The sequence below is a fragment of the Mytilus galloprovincialis genome, chromosome 1 (assembly GCF_965363235.1).
Source record: "Mytilus galloprovincialis chromosome 1, xbMytGall1.hap1.1, whole genome shotgun sequence".
Taxonomy (NCBI): Eukaryota; Metazoa; Mollusca; class Bivalvia; order Mytilida; family Mytilidae; genus Mytilus; species Mytilus galloprovincialis.
Window position 1 is genome coordinate 112112762 of NC_134838.1, and position 25401 is coordinate 112138162.

General features: G+C 33.1%; 2 protein-coding genes across 3 annotated transcripts in view; both read left to right on the plus strand.

Annotated features, from left to right (window-relative positions):
* Positions 1–8535: 8535 nt before the first annotated feature.
* Positions 8536–12112, plus strand: LOC143051849 (transcriptional regulator Myc-1-like). Its single transcript, XM_076224840.1, has 3 exons — positions 8536–8738; positions 9360–9869; positions 10198–12112. The coding sequence occupies exons 1-3, from the start codon at positions 8630–8632 to the stop codon at positions 10845–10847; spliced, it is 1269 nt and encodes a 422-aa protein (XP_076080955.1). The 5' UTR covers positions 8536–8629; the 3' UTR covers positions 10848–12112.
* An 8883-nt stretch (positions 12113–20995) lies between these two features.
* Positions 20996–25401, plus strand: part of LOC143051868 (tRNA dimethylallyltransferase-like) — a 32928-nt gene continuing 28522 nt past the window's right edge. The window contains exons 1-3 of one of the 2 annotated variants that reach the window (XM_076224859.1): positions 20996–21159; positions 23842–23982; positions 24348–24446. In XM_076224859.1, the coding sequence (XP_076080974.1) occupies positions 21034–21159; positions 23842–23982; positions 24348–24446 (366 nt within the window). In that variant the 5' untranslated portion in view covers positions 20996–21033. Of the gene's footprint in view, positions 21164–23841; positions 23983–24347; positions 24447–25401 lie in introns of both variants that reach the window. The other variant, XM_076224868.1, reaches the window with a different exon arrangement.

Here is a 25401-nt window from a genome sequence, read left to right on the forward strand (position 1 = left end):
TAGAAATCTATGAAATTTAAACACAAGGTTTATGACCAAAAAGGAAGGTTGGGAGTTTGCGGCCAAACAGTTTAGGAATTAGGGGCCAAAAAGGGCCCAAATAAGCATTTGTCTTGGTTTTTACACAATAACTTTAGTATAAGTAAACAGAAATCTATGAAATTTTAACATAAGGTTTATGACCATAAAAGGAAGGTTAGGATTGATTTTGGGAGCTTTGGTCCCAACAGTTTAGGAATAAGGGTCCCAAAGGGTCCAAAATTAAACATTGTTTGATTTCATCCAAAATTAAATAATTGGGGTTCTTTGATATGCCGAATCTAACTGTGTATATAGATTCTTAATTTTTGGTCCTGTTTTCAAATTGGTCTACATTAAGGTCCAAAAGGTCCAAAATTAAACTAAAGTTGGATTTTAACAAAAATTGAATACTTGGGGTTCTTTATATGCTGAATCTAAACATATACTTAGATTTTTTATTATTGGCCCAGTTTTCAAGTTGGTCCTAAATTAAACTTTGTTTGATTTCAACAAAAAATGAATTCTTGGGGTTCTTTGATATGCTGAATCTAAACATGTCCTTAGATTTTTTATTATGGGCCCAGTTTTCAAGTTGGTCTAAATCGTGGTCCAAAATTAAACTTTGTTTGATCTCAACAAAAATTGAATCATTGGAGTTCTTTGATATGTTGAATCTAAACATGTATTTAGATTTTTGATTATAGGCCCAGTTTTCAAGTTGGTCCAAATTGGGGTTCAAAATTAAACTTTGTTTGATTTCAACAAAAATTGTTTAGATGGGGTTCTTTGATATATGCTAAATCTAACCATGTATTTAGATTTTTGATGTTTGGGCCCGGTTATCAAATTGGTCCACATTGAAGTCTAAAGGATCCAAAATTAAAATTTATTTGATTTCACCAAAAATTGAATTCTTGGAGTTCTTTGATATGCTGAATCTGACCATGTTTTTTGATTTTGGAAGTTGGACCATAATAGGTAATGTCCAATTTAAAGTGTTTAAGTTTAAGTTCTTAGACCACATTCATTATGTGTCAGAAACCGTGTTGTGTCAACTATTTAATCACAATCCAAATTCAGAGCTGTATCAAGCTTGAATGTTGTGTCCATACTTGCCCCAATGTTCAGGGTTCGAACTCTGCGGTCGTATAAAGCTGCGCCCTGTAGAGCATCTGGTTGATTATGGGCCCAGTTTTCAAGTTGGTCCAAATTGTGGTCCAAAATAAAACATTGTTTTATCTCAACAAAAATTGAATTCTTGGAGTTCTTTGATATGCTGAATCTAAACATGTATTTAGATTTTTGATTATAGGCCCAGTTTTCAAGTTAGTCCAAATTGGGGTCCAAAATTAAACTTTGTTTGATTTCAACAAAAATTATATATATGGGGTTCATTGATATATGCTTAATCTAACTATGTATTTAGATTTATGATGTTTGGGCCCGGTTATCAAATTGGTCCACTTTGAAGTCTGAAGGGTCCAAAATTGAACTTTATTTGATTTCATCAAAAATTGAATATATGGGGTTCTTCAATATGCTAAATCTAACCATGTATTTTGATTTTGGATATTGGACCATAATAGGTAATGTCCAATTTAAAGTTTTTAAGTTTTAAGTTCTGAGACCACATTCATTATGTGTCAGAAACCTGTGTTGTGTCAACTATTTAATCACAATCCAAATTCAGAGCTGTATCAAGCTTGAATGTTGTGTCCATACTTGCCCCAATGTTCAGGGTTCGAACTCTGTGGTCGTATAAAGCTGCGCCCTGTAGAGCATCTGGTTGATTATGGGCCCATTTTTCAAGTTGGTCCAAATGGGGGTCCAAAATTTCAACAAAAATTGAATATATGGGGTTCTTCAATATGCTAAATCTAACCATGTATTTAGATTTTTGATATTGGACCATAATAGGTAATGTCCAATTTAAAGTTTTTAAGTTTAAGTTCTTAGACCACATTTATTCTGTGTCAGAAACCTATGTTGTGTCAACTATTTAATCACAATCCAAATTCAGAGCTGTATCAAGCTTAAATGTTGTGTCCATACTTGCCCCAACTGTTCAGGGTTTGACCTCTGCCGTCATATAAAGCTGTGCCCTGCAGAGCATCTGGTTTAGTTAGTTCTGTTATGCTGTAACATCACTGTCAAAGGTTATGCTGAGGTCTGTCTGTTTACAAATATGTTTAACTGTTTAACCCTTCCACATTCTGTATGAGCATGTCTGAAGTCTGGACCCTATTTATAATAAACTTACTTGTCCTTTAATTTGGGAAATGTGATTTACTTAAACCAGGCTGTAACATGTAGTTTTGTTTTATTTATGAATTATCATTTTTTGCTTCTCCTTTTTTTTTTGACTTTGTGTATTTGGTTAGGGTTTTTGTCTGGCTCAGGGAAAGTCATAGTATTTGGGACAAAGGAATTACATTCTGGTTGTGGCATGCACAGGGGCGGATTCAGCCATTTTAAAAAGGGGGTTCGTAACCCAGGACAAAAAGGCAGTGTTCCAACTACTTGTCCCCATTCAAATGCATTAATCGTCCCAAAAAAGTGGGAGGGTTCAACCCTCAGGAACACCCCCCACCCCCGAATCCGCGCCTGATGTACTATTTATATATTTATTATAATGAGTTATAGGATAACTATGTTTGGTATACAGTTGGGTTCTTTGTAAGGTCTACTTGTCTGTCAGACAGAATTCACCTTACCTAAACGGGCTCAACCTCATTTCATGGATCAGTATTACGGTCAAGGCTACTTGTACATGGTAAAGTCCATAGCTCAAACAGTATAAGCAATATGTCAACTTAATGTATGGAATGACTAATGCGTTGATGTCAGACTGACATTTTTTATCTGACCTTGACCTCATTTTCATGGTTTATTGGATAAAGTTCAGTGTTTTGCTTTGGTCTTTTTCTCAGATACTGTAAGCAATAGGGTCATAATATATTGTGTATGGAAGAATTTTAGTTGTATATGTCTGTCTGACAGGTATCTGACCTTGACCTCATTATTATTGTTCAGTTGTCAATGATCAACTTTTTACTTTAGAAGGTGGAAGACCTGGAAACTTCATACTTTGTATAAAGATGCCTTATGTTATGAAGTTTCAGCCTGTCATATGTCTATTGTCCTTGACCTCATTTTCATGGTTCAGTGACTACTTGAAAAAAGTAAGATTGTTTGTATTGTTAATATCTTTGTTTGTATTGTTAATATCTTTCTTATTATAAGTAATAGGAAAACTATATTTAGTATGTGTGTACCTTGCCAGGTCCTCATGCCCTTCAACTATATTCTTGATATTTGGGTGTATGGTAATATTTTATGATTTACATGTCTGTCTCACAGTTTTTGTTTGACCTTGACCTCATTTTCATGGTTCATTGCTCAGTGTAAAGTTTATTTTTGGTCTTTTTTAACTACAAGCAATTAAAAATGTAGGTCATTGTTGTATGGAAGGATTGTATATATATATATATATATACATGTATATATATATATATATACATGTATATATATATATATCTGTTTGGTAAGTATCATCTGGCCATGACCTCATTTTCATGGTAAAATCTTCATATTTAAGACTTTCAGCATCAGTTCAATCATAAATAAAGCAAGCAAGACATTTCAGTGTGTGCACTCATGTTCTAGATTCATTGGTCATGTTGGTACTGTCCACTTTTACAGTATTGTGATTGTAGACAATGGTAACAACATAGTATTGTTGGTCTTCTACATTGGTACATGAATGATTACCTTATTAGACAGTAGCACTAACCAATTACTACCAAGTTTACATATGACGAACTACAAATGAGAGCTTTCTGAATTCTGAAATTTGTTATCTACATGGTAGCTTAATGTGATCATGCTATATTGTGGGATGCATCTTCACATTCTTTACTCATAATTTTCCTGTTCACCATATTTACATTATATATCCTTACACATACTAACTATGTATGACATATGCATCGGTGTCCCTCTTTTGTTATGAACTCCAGAAAAACTGGCACATAGGGAATTGACTCCCCTTTTTGTTTGCCACCCTACTTTTTCTTTGTAAAGGTAACAGTTGCTGTCTTCCATACCAAGGACTTTAGTCTCAATCACTTGGTTGGTAATCCTGCAGGGGGACTTGCAGATCTCTGAGGGTCCCCATAATCTACTGAGTAACCAGTTTGTTCATTTTAATTTGAAATTAATATAAGACATGCATATATACAAAGTTCTAAGTCACTGGCTATTCGTCTTTTATAGAAGGGGAGAAGGGATACATGCATAACATTCACGTAGAGGAATAAGATAACTTGATTTAAAACCCAAGGTTGGAAACAAAATATGATTTCACTATCCCTCAGTACTTAGTTGCCTTTGGAGTATATTTCAAACATGTTTTTGTCGAGCCTTCGACTTTAGTCGAAAAAGCGAGACTAAGCGATCCTACATTCCGTCGTCGTCGGCGTCGTCGGCGGCGTCAACAAATATTCACTCTGTGGTTAAAGTTTTTGAAATTTTAATAACTTTCTTAAACTATACTGGATTTCTACCAAACTTTGACAGAAGCTTGTTTATGATCATAAGATAGTATCCAGAAGTAAATTTTGTAAAAATAAAATTCCATTTTTTCCGTATTTTACTATAAATGGACTTAGTTTTTTCTGCGGGGAAACAAAACATTCACTCTGTGGTTAAAGTTTTTAGAATTTTAATAACTTTCTCAAACTATCCTGGGTTTGTACCAAACTTGGACAGAAGCTTGTTTATGATCATAAGATAATATCCAGAAGTAAATTTTGTAAAAATAAAATTCCATTTTTTCCGTATTTTACTTATAAATGGACTTAGTTTTTTCTGCGGGGAAACATTACATTCACTCTGTGGTTAAAGTTTTTAGAATTTTAATAACTTTCTTTAACTATCCTGGGTTTGTACCAAACTTGGACAGAAGCTTGTTTATGATCATAAGATAGTATCCAGAAGAAAATTTTGTAAAAATAAAATTCAATTTTTTCCGTATTTTACTTATAAATGGACTTAGTTTTTTCTGCAGGGAACCATTACATTCACTCTGTGGTTAAAGTTTTTAAAATTTAAATAACTTTCTTAAACTATCCTGGGTTTGTACCAAACTTGGAAATAACCTTATTTATGATCATAAGATTGTATCCAGAAGTAAAGTTTGTAAAAAGATTACTCTGTTTTTTTCTGTAATTTACTTTCAAATGGACTTAGATTTTCTTACAATCATAAAATAGTAACAAGAGGAATATTTTTATTGATTTTTTTCCTCATTGTTGTTGAGCCTGTGATTTACAGCAAAAATAGGCGAGACACTGGGTTCCGCGGAACCCTTACAAATTTTTTATATGACATACACTTCAAGCCATCCAATGTCATGAATGTGAATCTCAAGAATAATAAATGGGAGGTTTGAGCTATAAACTGTCTTGGCGATTATTACCTTGAGATTGAGCCCAAGATATGATTTGGATCAGGGTTTCCATTGATTGTTTGGCTTTTCCCTAAATATGTCATCATAAAAAACACTAACCATGTTAATTGAGGATAGATTTCAAATTATTTATCTGTAGGGGATTAAGTGGATGCATAGACATAAAATACCCCAGTATTGTTCGTCTTTGGATGATGTGTATTCAAATTAGTTTGTTCATTCGAAAAACATCTGTCTCACCTGTATGTAGATGTGTGTATTGCCTTTTATTACCTTGATTTTTTTCTCGATAGTAGCTATGTTAAACGTGAATGATTTTCCTGAACGTGGCAGGTGCAAATTTATATTTTGACACGTTCTGTTATCTTCATTCAAATTTAAGTTTGACATTGTAAGAATTACATTGTCATCTTCCATGTCAATTTCCGCTTTCTTGTAAACAATTGGTAAAAACTATGTCAATGTAATCTATTTGATTCCCATTATACGTATAAAGCTAATTTTGACAAACCTTTTGGAAATATCATACATGGATAAAAATCATTAAACATGTATATATACATTTTTAAACTCGAGACAAAGATGGATACACGATATATAGTATCTTGCTATACAGATCCTTGAAAGAGGTTAACAACAATTTCTTTTAATATAACGAACCACAATTTAAGTCCGAAACGGGATATAACACCAGAGCTATATATAGTAAATGTACTGACGACATAAACATAGTATTTAAAAAAAAAACGTAATAGTCCTACATCGAGTAAATACGTTGAAAAAAAATACAATCACAACAATGCCGAGCTCCAAGGAAAATTCACAATGGAAAGTCCAAAATCAAAAGCTCATACACATCCAACGAATGGATAACAATTGTCTTATTCCTGGCTTGATACAGGCATTTTACATATACAGTTCACTTGTACACGGGAAATCTATCTTTAAATGTATACGGTATATCTAAATTAACCGTCTCCGATACGTGCATTAGAATTTCGTACCGTAGACACGTCTGCTCTACAAAAGATTCTTAGCTCGATTCCAAAAGTTTTTTAAAAACCAAATAAGGAAGAAAGAGTTGAAAGATCGTACGGTGAACTGTAGTTGTTACCAGGCTCCTAATTTGGTCTTCGGGGGATAGTTGTCTCATTGGGAATCGTGTCATATTTCCACAATTTTATAATCAATACCATACTGTTTTCGTTCTACTCTTGAAAGTTGATGTCATGATTAGAAAAGCACTAGAGACGATTTCTTTTATTGTGCAGTTTCATTAATTACCAGTACTAAAAATAGAGATATGCGGATTTGGTACAGAAAAATTGGTAACGTCAATTTCATTTATACAGTCCAACGTTTTCGGGAAGTCCTCAGTTTTTCGTAGAACATTGCAAACTATAAAGGATAATACAAAACATTACACTTCCATGGTTTACCTTTTTTCTTGAGATCTAGGCCAAAAACATCATTAGAACCATCCATATGTCTGACGTAAAAACGGTGCATCTGGTCAGAGTCGGATTTAGGGGGGGGGGGTCTTTTTGGGAAAACATGTCGTTGTTTATATAGGGAATCACTGGAGCGGGCCCCCCTTAGGCAGTCAGTGGGCCCCCACTTATGAAAATTTCTAGATCCGCCAGTGCTGGTTACATGCAAATATGATATACAAAAACTAAATTCGTCCTGAACATACATGAAATATTTAACTTTGTGCTGACAGTGGGGGTTTTATGAATTTGGAGTTTAAACAAACGACAATATATGGGGTTTTAGTCCTACGATTTTTTTACAACTGACAGCTTTTCAGTTTAGGACTGACATGGGCCGAGTATCAATGTTGGATGGTTGTGTGGATATATAGGGAGGCGAGTTTCGTTTTCGGTCCTATATTGGTTGGTTTCGAATGTTGGATGGTTGTGTGGATATATAGGGAGGCGAGTATCGTTTTCGGTCCTATATTGGTTGGTTTCGAATGATATGTTTTGTAACTTTAATGCCAGTTGCAAGGGATATCAGCATACATGTATCAATATCAGATGTGATATGATTGCCAATGACAAAACTATCCACAAAAGAAAAGGGACTTTATAGGATATGTACAACTACAGGTCACCAACAAGCTAGGGGGGCTAAACTAAAATATAATAAATTTAGCCTTCAAGTTTTTTGAAGGTAGACTTGTAATTATAGAAAAGATGTGGTATATGATTGCCAATGAGTCGACTCTGTATCAGAGAAACAGATTGCAGGTTACTAAAATGTGCCTGCATGGAAATCTAAAATAATCCTGAATTTTGTATTATTTTCCTCGACCGTCCTTGGCCTCCGCAATAACCCTTAGAAATTCCTGGCTACGGGCATGCGTTACATAAATAGTATATTCAGCGGTTTGTTTATTATAAAACGTCATCCATGCAACCACGCATCATAGTTGGTATTACAGCAGTTTATAATATTACAAAGCTGCATACATGTATGTCTGTGCTGAGTACACTGGAGGAGTTTTGTGAGTTGAAGTTTGAACAAGAATCCCTTAAATGAATAACATGCCAAAGATAATTTGCAAGTATAAGTCTCTTGTAAAAATAGACTCGTACGTTCGAGATTATTTGCATGCTTTGAAAGAAAATTTCAATGATGGGAGTCCGGCATTCATGGGTCAACAGATAAATCCCTGCTTATTTTCGTTAAAAAAAAAGCTGGTTGATTTTTGGTGCTATATTTTCACATTTTGGTCAAAAATTTGTTTTTAACTCAAACATTGACCACAACAGGCTGTACTTTTTATCTTTAACAAAAAGAAAACATCGAGGATTAAGTATTGTTCACATGAATGAAAAATCGAAATATGAATAGGCGTGTCTAAAATTCATTGATTACGAAAACACGCCTCCTAATTTTCCCGCGTTTTAACCTCATCACCCTTTCATGTTGCAGACGAAAATAGTGCTATTTTTTCAAGAAATTCTTCTATAAAACATCGTTTTCGAAATGTTATATCTAAAATTTTCTATTAAAATTTAACTGCAATTAGAAGCTAAAACGCATTGTGTTATTATGCAAAATGAACAATATGCGTAAATTCGACCTTGGGATAAAACCTTATGGCGGAGTAATTTTGTAATATGCATATCAATGATGCGTAAGTACTCTGAAATAGTCATACCAAGACGTGAAGGGAACAGTTGCCAAGTTGTCACCGAAATTGGACATACTGGAATAGCTCAACCTCCGGACAATTCAGGTAGGAAATTTAATGTTAAAATATTTTATTTTTAAGTTTTACTTCGCTTACATGTTTCGAAAACTGTAATTTCTCATGTTTTAATCTAATGTCAAGTTTTGCCGAAGAAAATGTATTTTTAGAAATATGAAGCCGTCAAATGTCAAAAAGATGTTTATCAAATTACCAGTTTTTAGAAGTGTAACGTGTGGCGAAAATAATATCAAATGATGGACAAGCATTATTATTATACTTTTCTACGCTCATAAGTTTATAAAAATTAATATTTAAAAGAAAATATCATAAAACATGATACACGATTAAAAGTAGGTCAAAATGCCGGCTCACGTGTACATAAGTAATGACATAACATATTGTTTAAAATTTTTGATATATACTAATGGATGTTGATATACATAAGGACCATGCATGATAAGTATGTTATAAAGCTTCGTTTCTAACACGTCAATTGTTGTGACAATATGTACTTTTCTTAAAATTCTCGTGAATTTCGTGCCGGTAAAAAAGTAGGCGGGGCACCTGTTCCCACATGACATTCTTTGCGTCAGATTTTATTTGCCATTTATATTATAAAACTTCGAAAAACTAACAGTGTAATATCTTAATCTTTCTTTATTTCAGTGAAGATGGCTAAAATGTGCAAACACTGTTACGTGGATAATTCACATGTTCTTCAACATTGCATGTATGAAACAGAATCTTCATCACCAGCATCTCTCCCAAGTGATGATATTTGGAAGAAGTTTGAGTTGATTCCAACACCTCCTCGGTCACCAGAAAGAGAAGAACCGTTTGAAATGGATTTAAGCTTGGATTTAGAAGATATGAATTTCCCATTTGATGCAAATTTCTTTGAAAGTGAGGATTTTAATCCGAAAGAAACTTTTGCCGAGTCGCCTCCGTCACAATTGTGCTCTAAATTAATTCAGGATTGTATGTGGTCTGGAGATACATTTTCTTCCAGTGAGCAGAAGGATAAAACATCTTCATCTTTTGACATGAAAACTGTTGATCCAATGGCAGTTTTTCCATGTTCAGTAACCAACAATACAAACAATTCACACAGCATTATGGGCTACTTGAGTGAAACAAAGCTTCACAGTCTTGGCACAGAAACACCTTCAGATTCAGGTACATTTGAACTTTATAATTCGAAATTATCAATTTGTAAACATGCTTGTAAATAAATTTATTTTTAACTTGCTAAACATTTGATGAAGTAAAATTGAGAACACTTAGAAATAAAAAAAAAATTGATAGGCAATTAAATGTCAAAAAAGGAATATGGTTAAAGATCAAATTAACGTAGAACAAAAGTATAATTAGAAGTTCACATTCTGTTATGTTGCCACAAGGTTAGATTTATTTATAATGACACAGTGTAAGGGAGATAATTCAACTTGTCTAATATAAAATACATATATATTATCATTCTATCATGATTTATTTATTTTTGCAGAAGAAGAAATTGATGTTGTCACAGTTGAAAAACTGCAACAGAACTCAACAACTGCTGGACCAACTATCAACAAGTCAAATATTCAGACAAGGAATATAAAAACACAAATTAAAATTGAAAAAAACAATGGAGAGAAAGTGGAAATAATTCCTTTAAAAACAACAACATTAAAAATCCGAGTAGAAACCCCAGACTTGCATAACTATAGTTTACCACATTCACATCAACCTAAACGTGTGCGGTCTTATCCAGTGTCTCCATCACATTCACCATTACCTCAGAAAAGGACTAAAAAAGATTTAAGTGTGCCTGACTTCAAACGTGTTTGTCAAAAATTACGTGCAAGCAAAAGTTCTTCTGACTCTGAAGAGTGTATAAGTGAAGGTGGAAAACGGACACAACACAATGTGCTTGAAAGGAAACGAAGAAATGACTTGAAATACAGTTTCTTTACATTACGTGACAGTGTCCCAGAACTTAGTAACCAGGAACGTGCTCCTAAAGTGCTCATTCTAAAGAAAGCTTCAGACTATGTACATTCTTTGAATGTAGACAACAAAAGACTAGAAAGTGAAAAGGCTACTTTGTTAGCTAAACAGCAGAAATTGAAACGGACTTTAGAAATTCTACAGGATAGTGACTTTTTCTGAATTTTGTAAATTTATATTCAATTGATAGGGCAAGATGGGGTCAAAACTGAATAATATGTCTAAGGCAGAGTTTATTAGAGATTGCATTCTAAATTCTTTGCCAGTTTTGAAACAACATGTTTTGATCACTATAGATGATTTTTGCTGCAAATAGCTTGTTAACATTAATCCCCAGTTTGTGTTCATTAATATATATCCCAGGATGTATTGAAGGGTGTGGCATTTTTTTCTTGTGCAAATATATACAATATTATCACTGCCAAAGCAGAGCATTTATTTTCTTTTCCATTAAGATTTTCAAACTACTTTGTTATATCTAACTAAAAATGTCTAGTAAAAGATTAACATATGGGTTTTTTGTAAATTCATTCTATGCTCATGTAAAAATGTATCTTACATGAAGGAATTTGTAAATTAAAATTAAAGTTCAATAATTTTTTGTTCCAAGAAGATAATTGTGCAGTTTTATGAAGTTGTTACAGAAAATGAAGAAATTCCATATGTTAATGTGTGTTATGAAGTAGTTGATATTTTGTTAGGTTTGAAAAATATTTTAACATTTGTTGAGTCCTTTTTGACTAGAGTTTTCACATTTACATGAACATGTATTTGTTTGTATTATACAACTGCAAATAGCAGTACTTGTTTTTTCTTTTTTTGTTTAAATGGCTTCAGAATGAAATATTTTAATTTGAAATTCATTTTATTTCTGTGACTGATTAAAGTATTTCATGAGACTTTGTAATTTTGGTAAAATTTCAATAATTTTTAAAAGAAATGAGATGTAATTGTAGCCATTGTTTGAACTTTAAATTGAGGAAATACAAAACCTTTGATATACCTGGATTTCAGCTAAATGTGTGGCTTTATTTAATTGGCTTCAGTTGTGACAATAAAAGATTTACAAACTTTAAAATCCTATTGACAGTCCTTAAAATCAGCTATTGAGCTAAGATAAGAACCATTTTATGGTGTTGTTTTAATCATCTTTCAAAAGAATACTGCTACCATAAATTTTTTCACATGAGTACTGTTTGATTATCATTAAATATATTTTTTGATAAAACTGATTAAAATTATTTTGTGATTAAGTTTGGTGTATGTATTCCTATTCAATACTGATTCCATCACTGTATATATTTTCTTTTCTTATAACAGCAAAGGAGAAGCTGCAACTATTTGTTTGGTTTTTTTTTATTGGATACTATTCTTATCTTTTCATATGTCAAGATTGAAATTTTAATTAAAAATTTTGAAGCTTTAAATTTGTTTTTCATTGTAATTGTACAAGAGTACAGTACCTATTAATTCAGATGTATTTTATAAAGGCTGTTCATTCAAGAAACAAGAACAAGAGGTTGGAAGGCACTTTATATTACATTGGTGATGGATTTGAAAAATTGTCACATTATTCAATTTATAAGGACCATTGAATAGTAGATCTTGAAAAAAGTGTATTCCAACCTCCTGCCCATTTCAATCTGGAATATCCCTTTTCACAGTGAAGGACAGGATTTCACATGCAGTATATAATCCACATCAGCAAACATGCATACAAAACACTTCATCCCTTGTGTAATCATACAGGCCAAACTGAATCAACAAGGAATATTTAATATGAATCAAGAGATTATTCTTCAATGAACTCAAAAGGTGTTATTACATGTGCATGTTGCCTTCAACAATACAATGAAGTTTATGACTTGGATCCTCCTGTCTTGTGTTTGATTTTAAGTAGATGTGGAATTATCAGAGCTGAATATATCAATTTCAGGCAAAGAATGTCTGAGAACATTTTGTTATGGGACAAATAAATAATAAATTTGTCTTATTGTATACTGGGTATGTTTCTACAATTCATTGCTTGCTTCTTGATAATGGACAAGTGTCTTACTCTTGATACTCTTCATGCAATGTTCTTGAAACTTCCTTGGTCCTGAAGTACTGAGCTCAAGAGATTTGTTTCGCTTGCATCGAAAGTTTCAGAATGAGAGACCTACACGAAAGAGTACAATCTGACCCATCAACAGCTTAACCTATTTGCCTGAAGCTGTATATTTCTGAGGTTAGAAGAACTGGATGCTTTATACCTTGGATATAGATGCCTTATGTTATATGGTTCGCGTTTGTCATATGTCCATGGTCTTTGACACCATTTTATGGCATTTTTGTCCTGTAAATTTCTCACTGAAAGTTGAAACCTGAATAGACCGCTTTTCAGTACAAAAATGCATTAAACTTGAGATAGAGAAAGCAATAGGAAAAACAAATTGACAACAACAGACAAAATATGGAGTATTAGGTACAGGTTTGGAAAAAACATTCAGAATGACAACCATGTTCTAGTAAGCTAAGTCCTTACAAAGATTACCAGCTCCATGATATGTTTATTGAGTTTCATTTGACTTTGTCATGACAATACGATCAAAACTTGATAGCACCTGGAAAGATCCTTAAGATTTCATATGTATGAAGATGCATATGCTCCTTCAATTTAAAAATTTCATTCAAATTCCATTTTCACAATTGTCTCCTGAGACTTCCTCTATTAGTTATTGAGAAGCTATTCAATATTCAATTGTGCAATGAGCACGTTGTACCTTAGCATGGTCCAATATATTACCAGTGCATATGGTCAGTTTCTAATAGGCAGAAAAATATTTTGTAAGGCTTTTGATCCCGTTCCAAATAGAACCACAGTGTAAAATTAACAGTTTGGTTCAGATGTTATAAATAACTTTATATCGTCTACATTAATATTGTGTATTGGTGATGACTGAGTTATGTTAGGTATTTAGGTCACTAGGAAGTTCTGACGTATTGGCGGGAAAATCTTCACAAAGAAAGGTTATAAAAGTACAATAATTTTCCCGCCAAATCATTGCCAGACCGTGAAAAGTTTTCTTGACATTATCAACAATATGACGTAACATATTTATATATTTGGAAAAGAGAAGATGAATATAGATATTATAACCTTTACATAATCACACACTGAGAAATTATTGATATACACATTTGATCACATTTCTATCCTAATATTAAACAAACGATGGAATAATCCGATTGTATTCCAATGTTGAAAGTTAAAACAATAAAAAATTCCAAGTTTTTTCTCATGTTTTTATTTTGTACAACGTTCAAGGTTTTTTTGCTCTCCATTGCAGTTGAAAAAACAAGTTAAGAGTAAAGATAAGTTAATGTCAGTATGTCGGCAACCTATCAATAATAGTGTACCAAAAGCTCGTATGATATTTTGTTAGATATCAAATGAAACATTTAGGTCATTTAGTCTCTCGGGACATTTAGCCAACAACTTTAATCAATCTTATTGCAATTTTTTTTCTCTCTGTCGCATGGGGAAGAGTCGAAGACTGCGAGGCATCGTTTCTATATTGCGGTAACAGCATACAATATTTGTATACAGCTCACATATCATTCAGAAGGTTGACGACCTGGATAATGCTTGTGCCTTGTTGCGAAGTTTCCGTCTGTCATATGTCCATTGCCGTGGACCTCATCTTCACGGTTCAGCGATTGCTTAGAACAAATGTATACTAAAGTACAGTGTACATAACTGTTTTGTCATGTGGAATACTCTATGAGTAAAAGAATAACTATATCTGGTATGTGGGGTCCTTGTACGGTCTACATGTCTATCAGACAGGGTTCACCTGACCTTGTTCTCATTTCATAGTTCAAATTTATAGGTTAAGTTTTCATGTTAATATGTGTATCTCAGATAGTATAAGCGGCAATAGTTCAACTAAATGTGGTGTATGGAATGCATGATTGTAATGCGTTCACAAAAAAAAAATGGCAGATTTCGTCGTACTTTGAGTAGGGGTAAAACATTCATTCATTTAAGGTTACTAGTACTGAATACAAGTCTCTTATAAATGAAATTTCTCTGATAATTCCTTTTCAGAATTTTCAATTTGTGAAAATGATTTTCGAATATTAAAATAATGAAACTCTACTTCATTGTGAAAACATGATACAAAGTCCTGTCCCCGTGTCGATCATTTACTGGCTTGCAAGATTTGAAGAATCAAGTAAATGCTTTCATCTTTAAAAACGTATTTTTTAATCTAACTTACACTTATGTATAGGTAACGCATAATGCAATTGAAGCATACTTTCTTATTAAGGACATGATTGAAAGCAGTTCTGTGTTTATTGGAGAAATTAGTTAAATTATGACAAATCAATCGATTGATTAGGAGGGAAATAAACACTGTTGAACGTATATGTGTAAATGCGAGTAGTTCATGATGTTCAAATTGCCTTTTCTTTTCTTTGTATGTATACAAGACTATTATTGTTTCTTTTTTGTTATTGTCTTTTCATAATGTCTTGTATTGTATTAATTTATACTCCTTGTGAGTCTATTTAATGACAATCATTTTGAATTTTCCCTTTACCAGAATGGACAAAGGGAGATAATTCTAATTACTTTCAGATTTAGCTACGCGTTATCGTGTATCCTAAAAATCTTGATAAATAGTTCCTGTAGTATCATACTATGTATATCTTGTTAAAGCAAGAAACACATAATGATGAATAAAGACAAATCAATGGTATTACAAGAAATTAAACAAATAACAAACTAACTGTAAGTTAATGCATGTTATTCTAAAATTTCATTTCTTAAATGTAAGAATATCTAAGAACGTCAACTTTACAGAGTTCCTCAGTATACATGAAGTTAAAGACTCGGGGCGGTGGTAGTGGAAAGTGGTAAGGCATTCCATTCCCGTATTGATTTTGGATAGAATGACATTTTCCTTATATCCGTTCTACAAAGAGGAACCTGGAAACATCCAGTCCGAGTTGTTCTTGGTGCTCGTTGGAATAAGCCTAGATGTTGCATCTATATTAACTAAGCAATTAGTAATTTTGTATTGCCTTAGTTTATGGATCAGTAGTGAATGGCTTACTTTGTCAAAAGCCTTGGAGAAGTCTATGATTAAGCAATCAGTTTGCTTTCCTTCGTCCAACTTTTGTGTGATATCATCTATGAACTCGATGAGTTGAGTTTCGCATGATATTATTTTGCGGAACCCATGCTGCATAGAATGCAGGATATAATGTTTGTCCGAGTGAGCCATGATGTTGCTGGTAATTATGTGTTCCATGATTTTGCAGGCTATACACGTTAAAGATACTGGGCGGTAGTTTTCTGCTTTGTATTTTTTGCCTTTTTTAAAGATTGGACAGACGTTGGCTGATTTCCAGTCTATTGGTAATTCTCCAGACTCATATCTATACTATTAAACGAGAAGACCTCATTTAGTGTGTCGCTTCTCTTCCTTCCACGATAAATTAATCATCATGCCTCTGTGTTCTATAGGTAACATGCATAGTCGCATTTGTCATCCATTCTTATGATTATTCAGATTGAGTTATTTTTGGGAAAAAACGACAAAAAAGGAGTCCGGATATTGATTCCGTCATTAGACTGAATTTAAGTCATATACATGTATAAGACTTCCGATTTGAAACATGCACAAGTACAACCAATCGTACGATAGATAACAAAAATGAAAAATAAATAAGCCAATCAGAGCGTTCTCCATATCATGGTGTTTAGATAGCAAGAACCACAACCATTATACCTACTTAGAGAGGACAATTATTCTTCGCGTTTATCTACATGTAAACTACGATTATAATAATTTAATATATAGAGACTCGCTGTATTCTGTCTACTGTTTTCTTTGAAATGTTTACTATTTAAGGGGTCATACCAGTTGCATATATATGCTCAAGTACAACCAATCGTTAGATAGATAACAAAAATGAAAAATAAATAAGCCAATCAGAGTGTTCTCCATATCATGGTGTTTAGATCGCAAGAATCACAACTATTATACTTCCTTAGAGATGACAATTATTTTTTGCGTTTATCTACATGTAAACTACGATTATACTAATTTTATATATAGAGACTCTCTGTATTGATAATTCTGTCTACTGTTTTCTTTGAAATGTTTACTATTTAAGGGGTCATACCAGTTGCATATATATATATTAAAATAAGTAAAACATGTTGAAACAAGAATGTGTCCATAGTACACGGATGCCACATCGGCACTATATTTACTAAGTTTCGAGTTGATTGGACTTCAACTTCATCAAAAACTACCTCGACCAAAAACTTTAACCTGAAGCGGGACAGACGGACGGAAGGACGAACGAACGAAAGCACGGATGCACAGACTAGAAAACATTATGCTCATAAATGGGGCATAAAAACTTATTGTTGAAAGTGAAAGTAGTGATTTGGCAAAAATGAATGTAGGGTAGAGATAAGAGGTAGGCAGGACCTTTTTCGGGACGTCGGGATCGGGTGTTTTAAGTACGGGATTTGGAGATTGCAGTTGATCCTTACGGGATCCGGGAATATATTTTTCAATTTCCAGGATTTCGGGATATGAATTTCTTTAAATTCTGCATCTCGGGATTTCGTGTTTTTAAGCCCGGGATTTCGGAATCAGGATCCCTCCGGCCACCCCTCAACTTAGCCTAAGTCGGTCTTAATCATTTATACAAGATTCATATCCTACCATTGGCATGTTAATAAGGTTCTCAAAAGAAAAAGCGCTGATTGATTGTCCTAGAAGCATATTTTATTAGACTAATAATGGTCTATATATAAGCAGTTAATTTTATTTCATGTTTGAAGCGGTGCAAATTTTTGATTTAATTTGACTTTTACCAAAAGATGCATTGTAGCAAAGGAGAAGAATAATTGTTGTCTGAGGCCAGAAACACGAAAATAATTGAATTTAATAGAAAGGAAACAAATATCGGACTTTGGAAAAAGGGAGAGGGCTTTTGATACCTTTTATGAAATTCTCCATACATAATATCTTTTACAAAAAATCATCCTACAACAGTTCACAAGCTGTATATGCCCGCGATTTCGCGGGTGTGTTCTAGTGACTGTTGAAAGATGATGCTAAGTATTGGTGCTATTTCGGTGGCTAATTCGTTTAGAACCTTCGATGTAATTTGGTCTGGGTCAGCTGCCTTGTGTGGATTGAGGTTTTTCAGTATTTTCAATATTTCATTATCTGTGATTTTAATTTCTGGCATAGATGGATAATTTTTGTTTAAAGATCCACATCTGTCTTGGAATTCCTGATTTGAGAAGCTTGTTTTTTTTCAGTAAAAGCAGACTGGAACTGTTGGTTATATGGTCCAAATACTTTTGCCACACTGGCTATGTTTCGGACCATACGAGTACTTGGACCATAGGCGTATGGTCATGAAAATATGCGTATACTCATATGGTACGAACATATGAGTATATACTCGTTTGGTTATTAACGGGCCAGACCATATCAGTATTTGGACCATATAGGTATTTTTTTTCAAATATGCCGCGATTAGAACTGTTTCAATATTACAAACTTTGTAATGCAAAGACTACATGAACATTAAATATTGCTACCATAGTTAGTTTTCATCGCTAAGTGTATTCTTGTAAGTATGCGTAGGGTGAAATTTATTTCCACACGGTAGTACCATAGCTTTTCTGTATTTGTACGCCTTGATTGTGCACGATCCCTCACAGTTACACTTTTTGCTTTCGACTGAAAAGTTAACCTTCTTAGCAGCTTCGTGTAGTGATACCGTTGAGGTCTTGGGAATTCCATAACAGTTCTTTCAAGAAATTTTGGAAAATATCTTTCTTAGTCGACATGTTGCCATTCTAGCGTTATAACAAATCGATATTTCTGTATAAAATGTTTTACTATAGTTGTGAATAGTGATTAAAATCAAATGCATGAAACTGATTGTTTTTATTTAGTTAATCTTTTTATCATTATGATATTATAAAAAGACCTTTGATATTGTCTTTTTAATTACGTGACAACTAGAAGTGTCATACATTATGAAGAGTTAAGTATTAACTGTAAACTTGTTAATTACCCCGACCATATGAGTATATACCCATACGGTCATGACCATATGCGTATGGTCCAAATACTCATATGGTCCGGAACAGCTATAATAGAATGAAGGAGTAAAATGAAGAAATTGTTTAATATCTGGAATGTAAAATAAGAAGGGGTGTGATATGATTGAGAATGAGACACCTATCTAACAAAGTCCAAAATAAGTAGATTTAAGCAACTACAGGTAACCATACGGCCTTAAACAATGAGCCAACACCATACCGCGTAGTCAACTAAAACCGTTATTATATAGATAGAGAACCTCCGACAGGTACAACTGTATCAGTATGCAAAGATCTAACTGTGTCAGATGACTCCTTATAAAACAATTTTCACAATTTTTGCGAGATTTTCGACCCACGAATCAGGCGTTATAAGAGTTATTGTTCTTGAGGATGATTTGTAGCAGTTTTGTGTTTCATGCTATCGCTATTAGCTAGGGAAATATGATAGTTGGAAAGAAACTATACGACCAAAATGTGAGACCGGTAAGCAAGACAATTCAGTCAACATAGCCGAAATCGATAGATTGCCTTTTTGACTGTTATATTGCCCTACCTATTTTTGTGCTTTGGCTTTTATATTGAAAACCACAATAGATAATCAGAAACTTATGATACCGACAAGACAAGATCTTCAGTTACTAGTAAGCAAATTTTCCAAATCGTTTGACGAATCGTTTTAGGGGTGATTGTCTTTAATTGAATATATTTGCCATTTTATGTGCTGTTAAATATTTTCTTTTACAAGAGTGTGCACTCTGAAATGTCTCGAACCTAGTTAACTGATGATGAATTTATATTGAGAGTCTTTGAAATAAATTACTAATACAAATATCCTTTAACTTACCATTATCTATGGACCAAAAAGGTCAAGTTCAGAAAGCTCTACCAGACGAATTTGTTCATCTTAAAATCATTCCACAACCTAATATATTGGACATATTGCTAGATTAAATAACCATATTTTTTACCAAAGAACCACGAAAATGGGATCAAGGTCAGATGATACCTGCAACACGGATTTATACACCATTTACTCATTCCATACATCAAAATTAGTTGACTTATGGCTTATAGTATCTTTAAATGAACTTAACTCTGGAATTTTAACATTGACCAACGAAAATGAGGTCAAAGTGCGATATTAACCCTGTCAGTAAGTAATAGTATACTAGAAAGTTATTACATATATATGTCCCAGGCATATACATTCTTGTTTGCAATCATTCAACAAATCAAATATAGTTTGCGTAGTTACTATATCTTGACAAACAGATTATACCACATAAACTGAAGATTGACCAAATGAACCATGAAAATGAGGTCAAGGTAAGATGAAACCTTCGAGACGGACATCAGTGGCGGATCCAGAAATTTTCATAAGTGGGGGCCCTCTGACTGCCCGCTCCAGTCACGCTTCAGCGATTCCCTATACAAGCAACCAAGTTTTTTTCCCAAAAAGGGGGGTGGAGGCGGGCCTACTGCCCCCCTCCTAAATCTGCCTCTGGACATAAGCAACTCACAAACTGGCTTACAATAAAGCACTTACACAAAATCGCTAATAGTTTTTTTGAGATATGGACTTGTCCACAAAAACTTTTAAATTTGTTTGCTAATCCATAAATTGGAAACAAAGTCAAGTTGATCCATTCTCAGGCATACAAGTTAGTATCCCAACTACACTGACTTGAATTATGCCATGTCTGATGTCACAGCTGAAGATTGACCACATATAGAATACGATTGTGTTTATCTCTCTTACCAATAACACTTTAAAAAAGCTTGACCAAATCCTCTGTATATGAAATACAAATTTAAAAATCAACTTGTCTTCTGATATTTATTGTTTTTTAAAGCACTTAAAATTTGTCAAATTGGGATCGATTTTCTCAAAGATTTGTATAGATTTCATTGATAATGTTAGACATGGGTATAAAACACAGGCACTTGTCTCTGAAAAAATAAATTCCTATATTTATGGGAGAAAAAATCTGAGACAAGTGCCTGTGGTATGAAATAGATTATTGATATCTTTATTGACAATTTAATTTTCCATAATTTTGAATTTTCATAAAGTTCAGTATAACACCACGAAAAAACACACTTTCTTAAATTACAGTGTATAACAAGACACTAGGACAATATATCAGAATGCACCCAGTATCGGATGTTTAAGAAGGGACACAACTCTTTACTTTCACTTTCACTTTTTTTAAGATGTCAGCCTCCATGCGGTTGCCTTTGGTTATAATTCTCGGAGCAACCGGGTCTGGAAAATCTAAATTGGCATTAGAAATTGGCCGGTTATTTAATGGGGAAATAATAAGTGCCGATTCCATGCAGGTTGGTGACCAAGCATTCACAAACTTCGATTAGAAATAAACTTTTTCTTAGAGAAGTGACCATATTTTATATAATTTTCAATAAAGTTAAATATGAAATGGCGAATATAATTTAAAAAAAACTATAAAGACTATATTATTATGTCTATCATGATAACCTATACCTCCATAAAGTATCGGGGAATACCACAAGTGAATGGAGATGAGAAAAAGGGGGGGGGATGAATTCATTGATTCATTGTAAGTGAACCATTTTCAGTTCAATTTTATATATGTTCTCTGTGAGGAAGGTTTTACAGCAATGTACCGAAACCAGTCTTTAAAGTTTTTAAGTAGCGTACAGGTTTCAGGGAATAGAGATGATAATTTCTGACTTCGATGTTGCAGAATGAGATGAACATGGAGAATGGGACCTGTTTTTGACACAATATTGTTTCAATTTTATGCAAGGGGCCGTATACGTAGACATGGGACTCACTGCCACATTCGAGTATCTTATCTTGTGGCAAATAAGTGTTGTTATTTTCCCTTAGGGGTCATCCATAATTGTCAACCATTTTCCAAAGTGTACAAAACGTACACTCGGGGGGAGGGGGTTAAAAAATCAACATTTTTACCGTACGCTTTTTTTTCTTTTTTTTCCGAAATTTATTTCGTGTCCGTAGGCATGGTAGGGAAGGTCGATGGATAAAATTGAGAATTGGCTTGGGTGTGTTTCTCTTCTTATTTCCTCTTTATTATTTTCACTTGATGATATTTATTTCGTTATCATAATTCTCCTCAATCCGGATTGAACGATTAAAAGATCAAATCATATGAAAACTAAATCTTTCAAAAATGTGAACTAGTAAAATTATTTAAACAAAAAGTTTGCAAGCATTTCTCAGTACCCCCGATTGTCAATTTCACCTGCTTTATTATAGATCGTTATCGTTTCACTCTGTTTAATAAACAAAATCGATGGAAACACTAAATTCTTGAATGTTTTGATTTTGACAAGACGCCATTTTGTGAAAAGATTTTAAACTGGTCCTTCGATTAATTTTCTTGTAATGCATTCCAAAATAGTAAACCAGTAAACCGGAAGTAAACTTATTTTTCTTAGAATAAGCCTCTTTTAATTAGGAGCACCTCCATATGAAGTTTAACCTTAACTTAAAAAATATCCAGTATATATACATAAACGATAATAGTGCCATGAATGGCAAATTTACAGGGACCTTTTAAATAGAAATACAGGCGGGAAATTTAAAAACTTTAAATGTTTTAAAACATTACTCTTTTATTGATTGCTGTCTTGAGCTCTGATTCCACAACAACTGTCAGTCCATCCTTTACCAATGCAATATAACCATGCATTTCCCTTTCTTTGATTCTTTATAGCATAATTTATGTGCCCTTTTGTTTATCTTTTGCATGCTCTAGGTGCCCTTTTTCATTGGAGTTACCATTCCAACTGTGTGATAGGGGAAACACTAATCTTTGTACTCTTTATTCTGACAAAACACAAGCATCACAGACAGATGTCATCAAATAAAACAGTCAGATATGTTTTAGTTTATTTTCATTGCAAATTTCTATATTAAACTAAAATATAATAAACAGGATCTTCTTTTTATTAAGAATGATTGATTCCTCTCTTGAAATCTGAAAATGGTTGATGTACACTTTTTGAGGGAGGGTGGGGGGGTCTGAAAAAGTGTACGTTTTGTACACTTTGGAAAATGGTTGACAATTATGGATGACCCCTTACCTGTAGTCCCTCAATATATATATCTATTCCTCAGTATCATTCGCTTTTACAATGTTTCGCACCAAATAAGAAAAAAATATACATTAATTAACTTGCACATGTATGAAATAACCAAATACTTTTTTTGTTTATTATGTTCATACAAACCTAAATGTTTCCGTTAGTACTTTGCCAGTTGTCACTTTAACAATAGGAAAAAGTTGAAAACCATTTAAGAATTTGAAGACTTTTTAAGTAATATCAGGGTGAAACATAACCAATATAAATGCTGTGGAGCACTTAATATAAAGCACATATTTTAACACTTCCAATTGGCTGTTTACCAGCCTTTCAACAAAGGCTTGTCACAGTCAAATTAACTTTAGTATGGTGATATCAAAACTGATTCAACCACCTCAGTGGTTTCATGTTGTCTTGAGTGTGTGTGTGGGGGGAAGGGGAGGGAGGGTTTGAACCATGCCAGAAGCCCCAGTTTGATTGAAAAAAATCTATTAGTTGGAATTTCAAAAGCTTTAAAAATAAAAAGTAAAATGGAACTAAGTGAAACCCTCTAAGAACACCAATACATGAGGGAATATGTTCTACAGCAAAAATAAGACATTGTCACGAAATAGAAGTTCCTTCATAATTTAAGTTCCAAGTGGAAAAGATATTTAATATTATTGTATAGCAATATAATATTTCCCACAGAAATTTACCAAAAGTTAGCGTGCAATAAATTCTAATATTGCACTAGTGCAATAAATCGTCAAAATTATAATATCATTTCCAATGGAACATATATTACAGCATTTGTTACCTACAGAATAAAAGGCATAGAATATCTTTTCCAACAGGAATAAATATTATGACAAAGTTTCCATGGGAACTTCTGTTAGGCAGAACAAATATATGTTGACAACATTGAATATATGTTTAATTTCCTTTCAGATTTATAAAGGTCTTGACATCATAACAAACAAAGTAACAAAAGAAGAATTACAACAATGTCCTCATCACATGATAGACTACCTGGATCCTCTGAAAGAAAACCACACTGTTGTGGATTATAGAGACATGGCTGTACCTATTGTATCCTTTACTGTGTTTTGGACTTGTATCTCTTCAGTCATTTATTAACTACAATGTGTTATTGTGCATGTCAATTACTATTTTAATTTTCAGATGAATTTTGAAAAATAATTATTTCAATGATTTTTTTTACTCATTAACCTTTGGTGCATGTGAGCAAAACCAAATCATCACCATAACTTATCTTTACTATCAAAAACAGAACAACAACATCTAAAATGGCTTAAATTCTTGCATATTTGTGTATATTTCATTTTCAACATTAATCCTAATTAATACATGTATGTTATTAGATCAATCAAAAACCATAAAAGGACAATTTTTTTTATTGTTTTTACTTGACATTATCTTTAACATATATGCAGATAGATAAGATATTTAAATCAAACAAGATTCCAATTATTGTAGGTGGGACAAACTATTACATTGAAGCTTTAATGTGGAAATTTCTTATTGACAAACAGGTAAAGTTATACTATTATCTTATTGCACACCTTGCTGCTTTCTAGTCCTAAGTAATATATATATTCTTACTACTCAGTTTCTTCTTCCAAGCCGCCTTATGTATTCTTACAACTTGTTTCGAGTTGTCTCTTTTGTCTTCTTTAATCATCACCACCTTATCTAAATAAGTATTACTTCATTATCTCAAAACTGTCAAGTTTTCTACTTGTAAACAATAACCATATATTCTTAATCCACAAGGCAAGATATTTGATAGAATATATTGTATGCTGGTGAGTTAGCCCATCACTCCTTAGCTATTATGAAACAATGTTGAGATCACCACCTCTAAACAATGAAGATAATTGTGACCAGATGAAGGGACTATACTCTTCAGCCTCCCTTTGAAGTCTCTTATTCCTATTCAAAATCAAGTAAGCAACAATAAATAATTCTCGATTATCTCAAAATTGTTAAGATACAAACCTTTAACCAAGTATTTTATAAATATTCATTAACATGCATTTGGTGGAATATACACTTCTCTCTCAGCAAATCTTAGAAGAAACTGGAATACCCTCCATGACCATATACACATATGCTTGAATGCATTTCCTCAAATATACTGGTAAGAACTTTAAAGGGAGTACATGGCTATATTGACATAGTGGGCCAAGAAGTTCATCTACAGATCACTAGCCTGTCAACACTGAGGTTGTGAAATTGAACCTGGCATATATGGCAGTTGCCTTCAATTCCATTCTTAATTGAATAAGATTATCAGTTTTTCTATAATACTACAGAAGGTTGGTTCTCTCCATACATGCGACAAAATAAAATGAAAGTATATAGGAAAAAAAATTCTGAGACAAGTGCTTGTGTTCAAAGAAAAGGAAGTTGACATCTACAGGCCTCTCAAGTCAGCTATAAAAAGAGAGCATTTATCAAAACTTGAAAAAAAGTCAAAAGAATCAA

Bases quoted from the DNA above. Each gene is read 5' to 3' on its own strand.
- LOC143051849 (XM_076224840.1), top strand. From the start codon at position 8,630: ATGATGCGTAAGTACTCTGAAATAGTCATACCAAGACGTGAAGGGAAC. The intron at 8,739-9,359 runs GTAGGAAATTTA...TCTTTATTTCAG, and splicing joins TCAACCTCCGGACAATTCAG to TGAAGATGGCTAAAATGTGC. The intron at 9,870-10,197 runs GTACATTTGAAC...TTATTTTTGCAG, and splicing joins AGAAACACCTTCAGATTCAG to AAGAAGAAATTGATGTTGTC.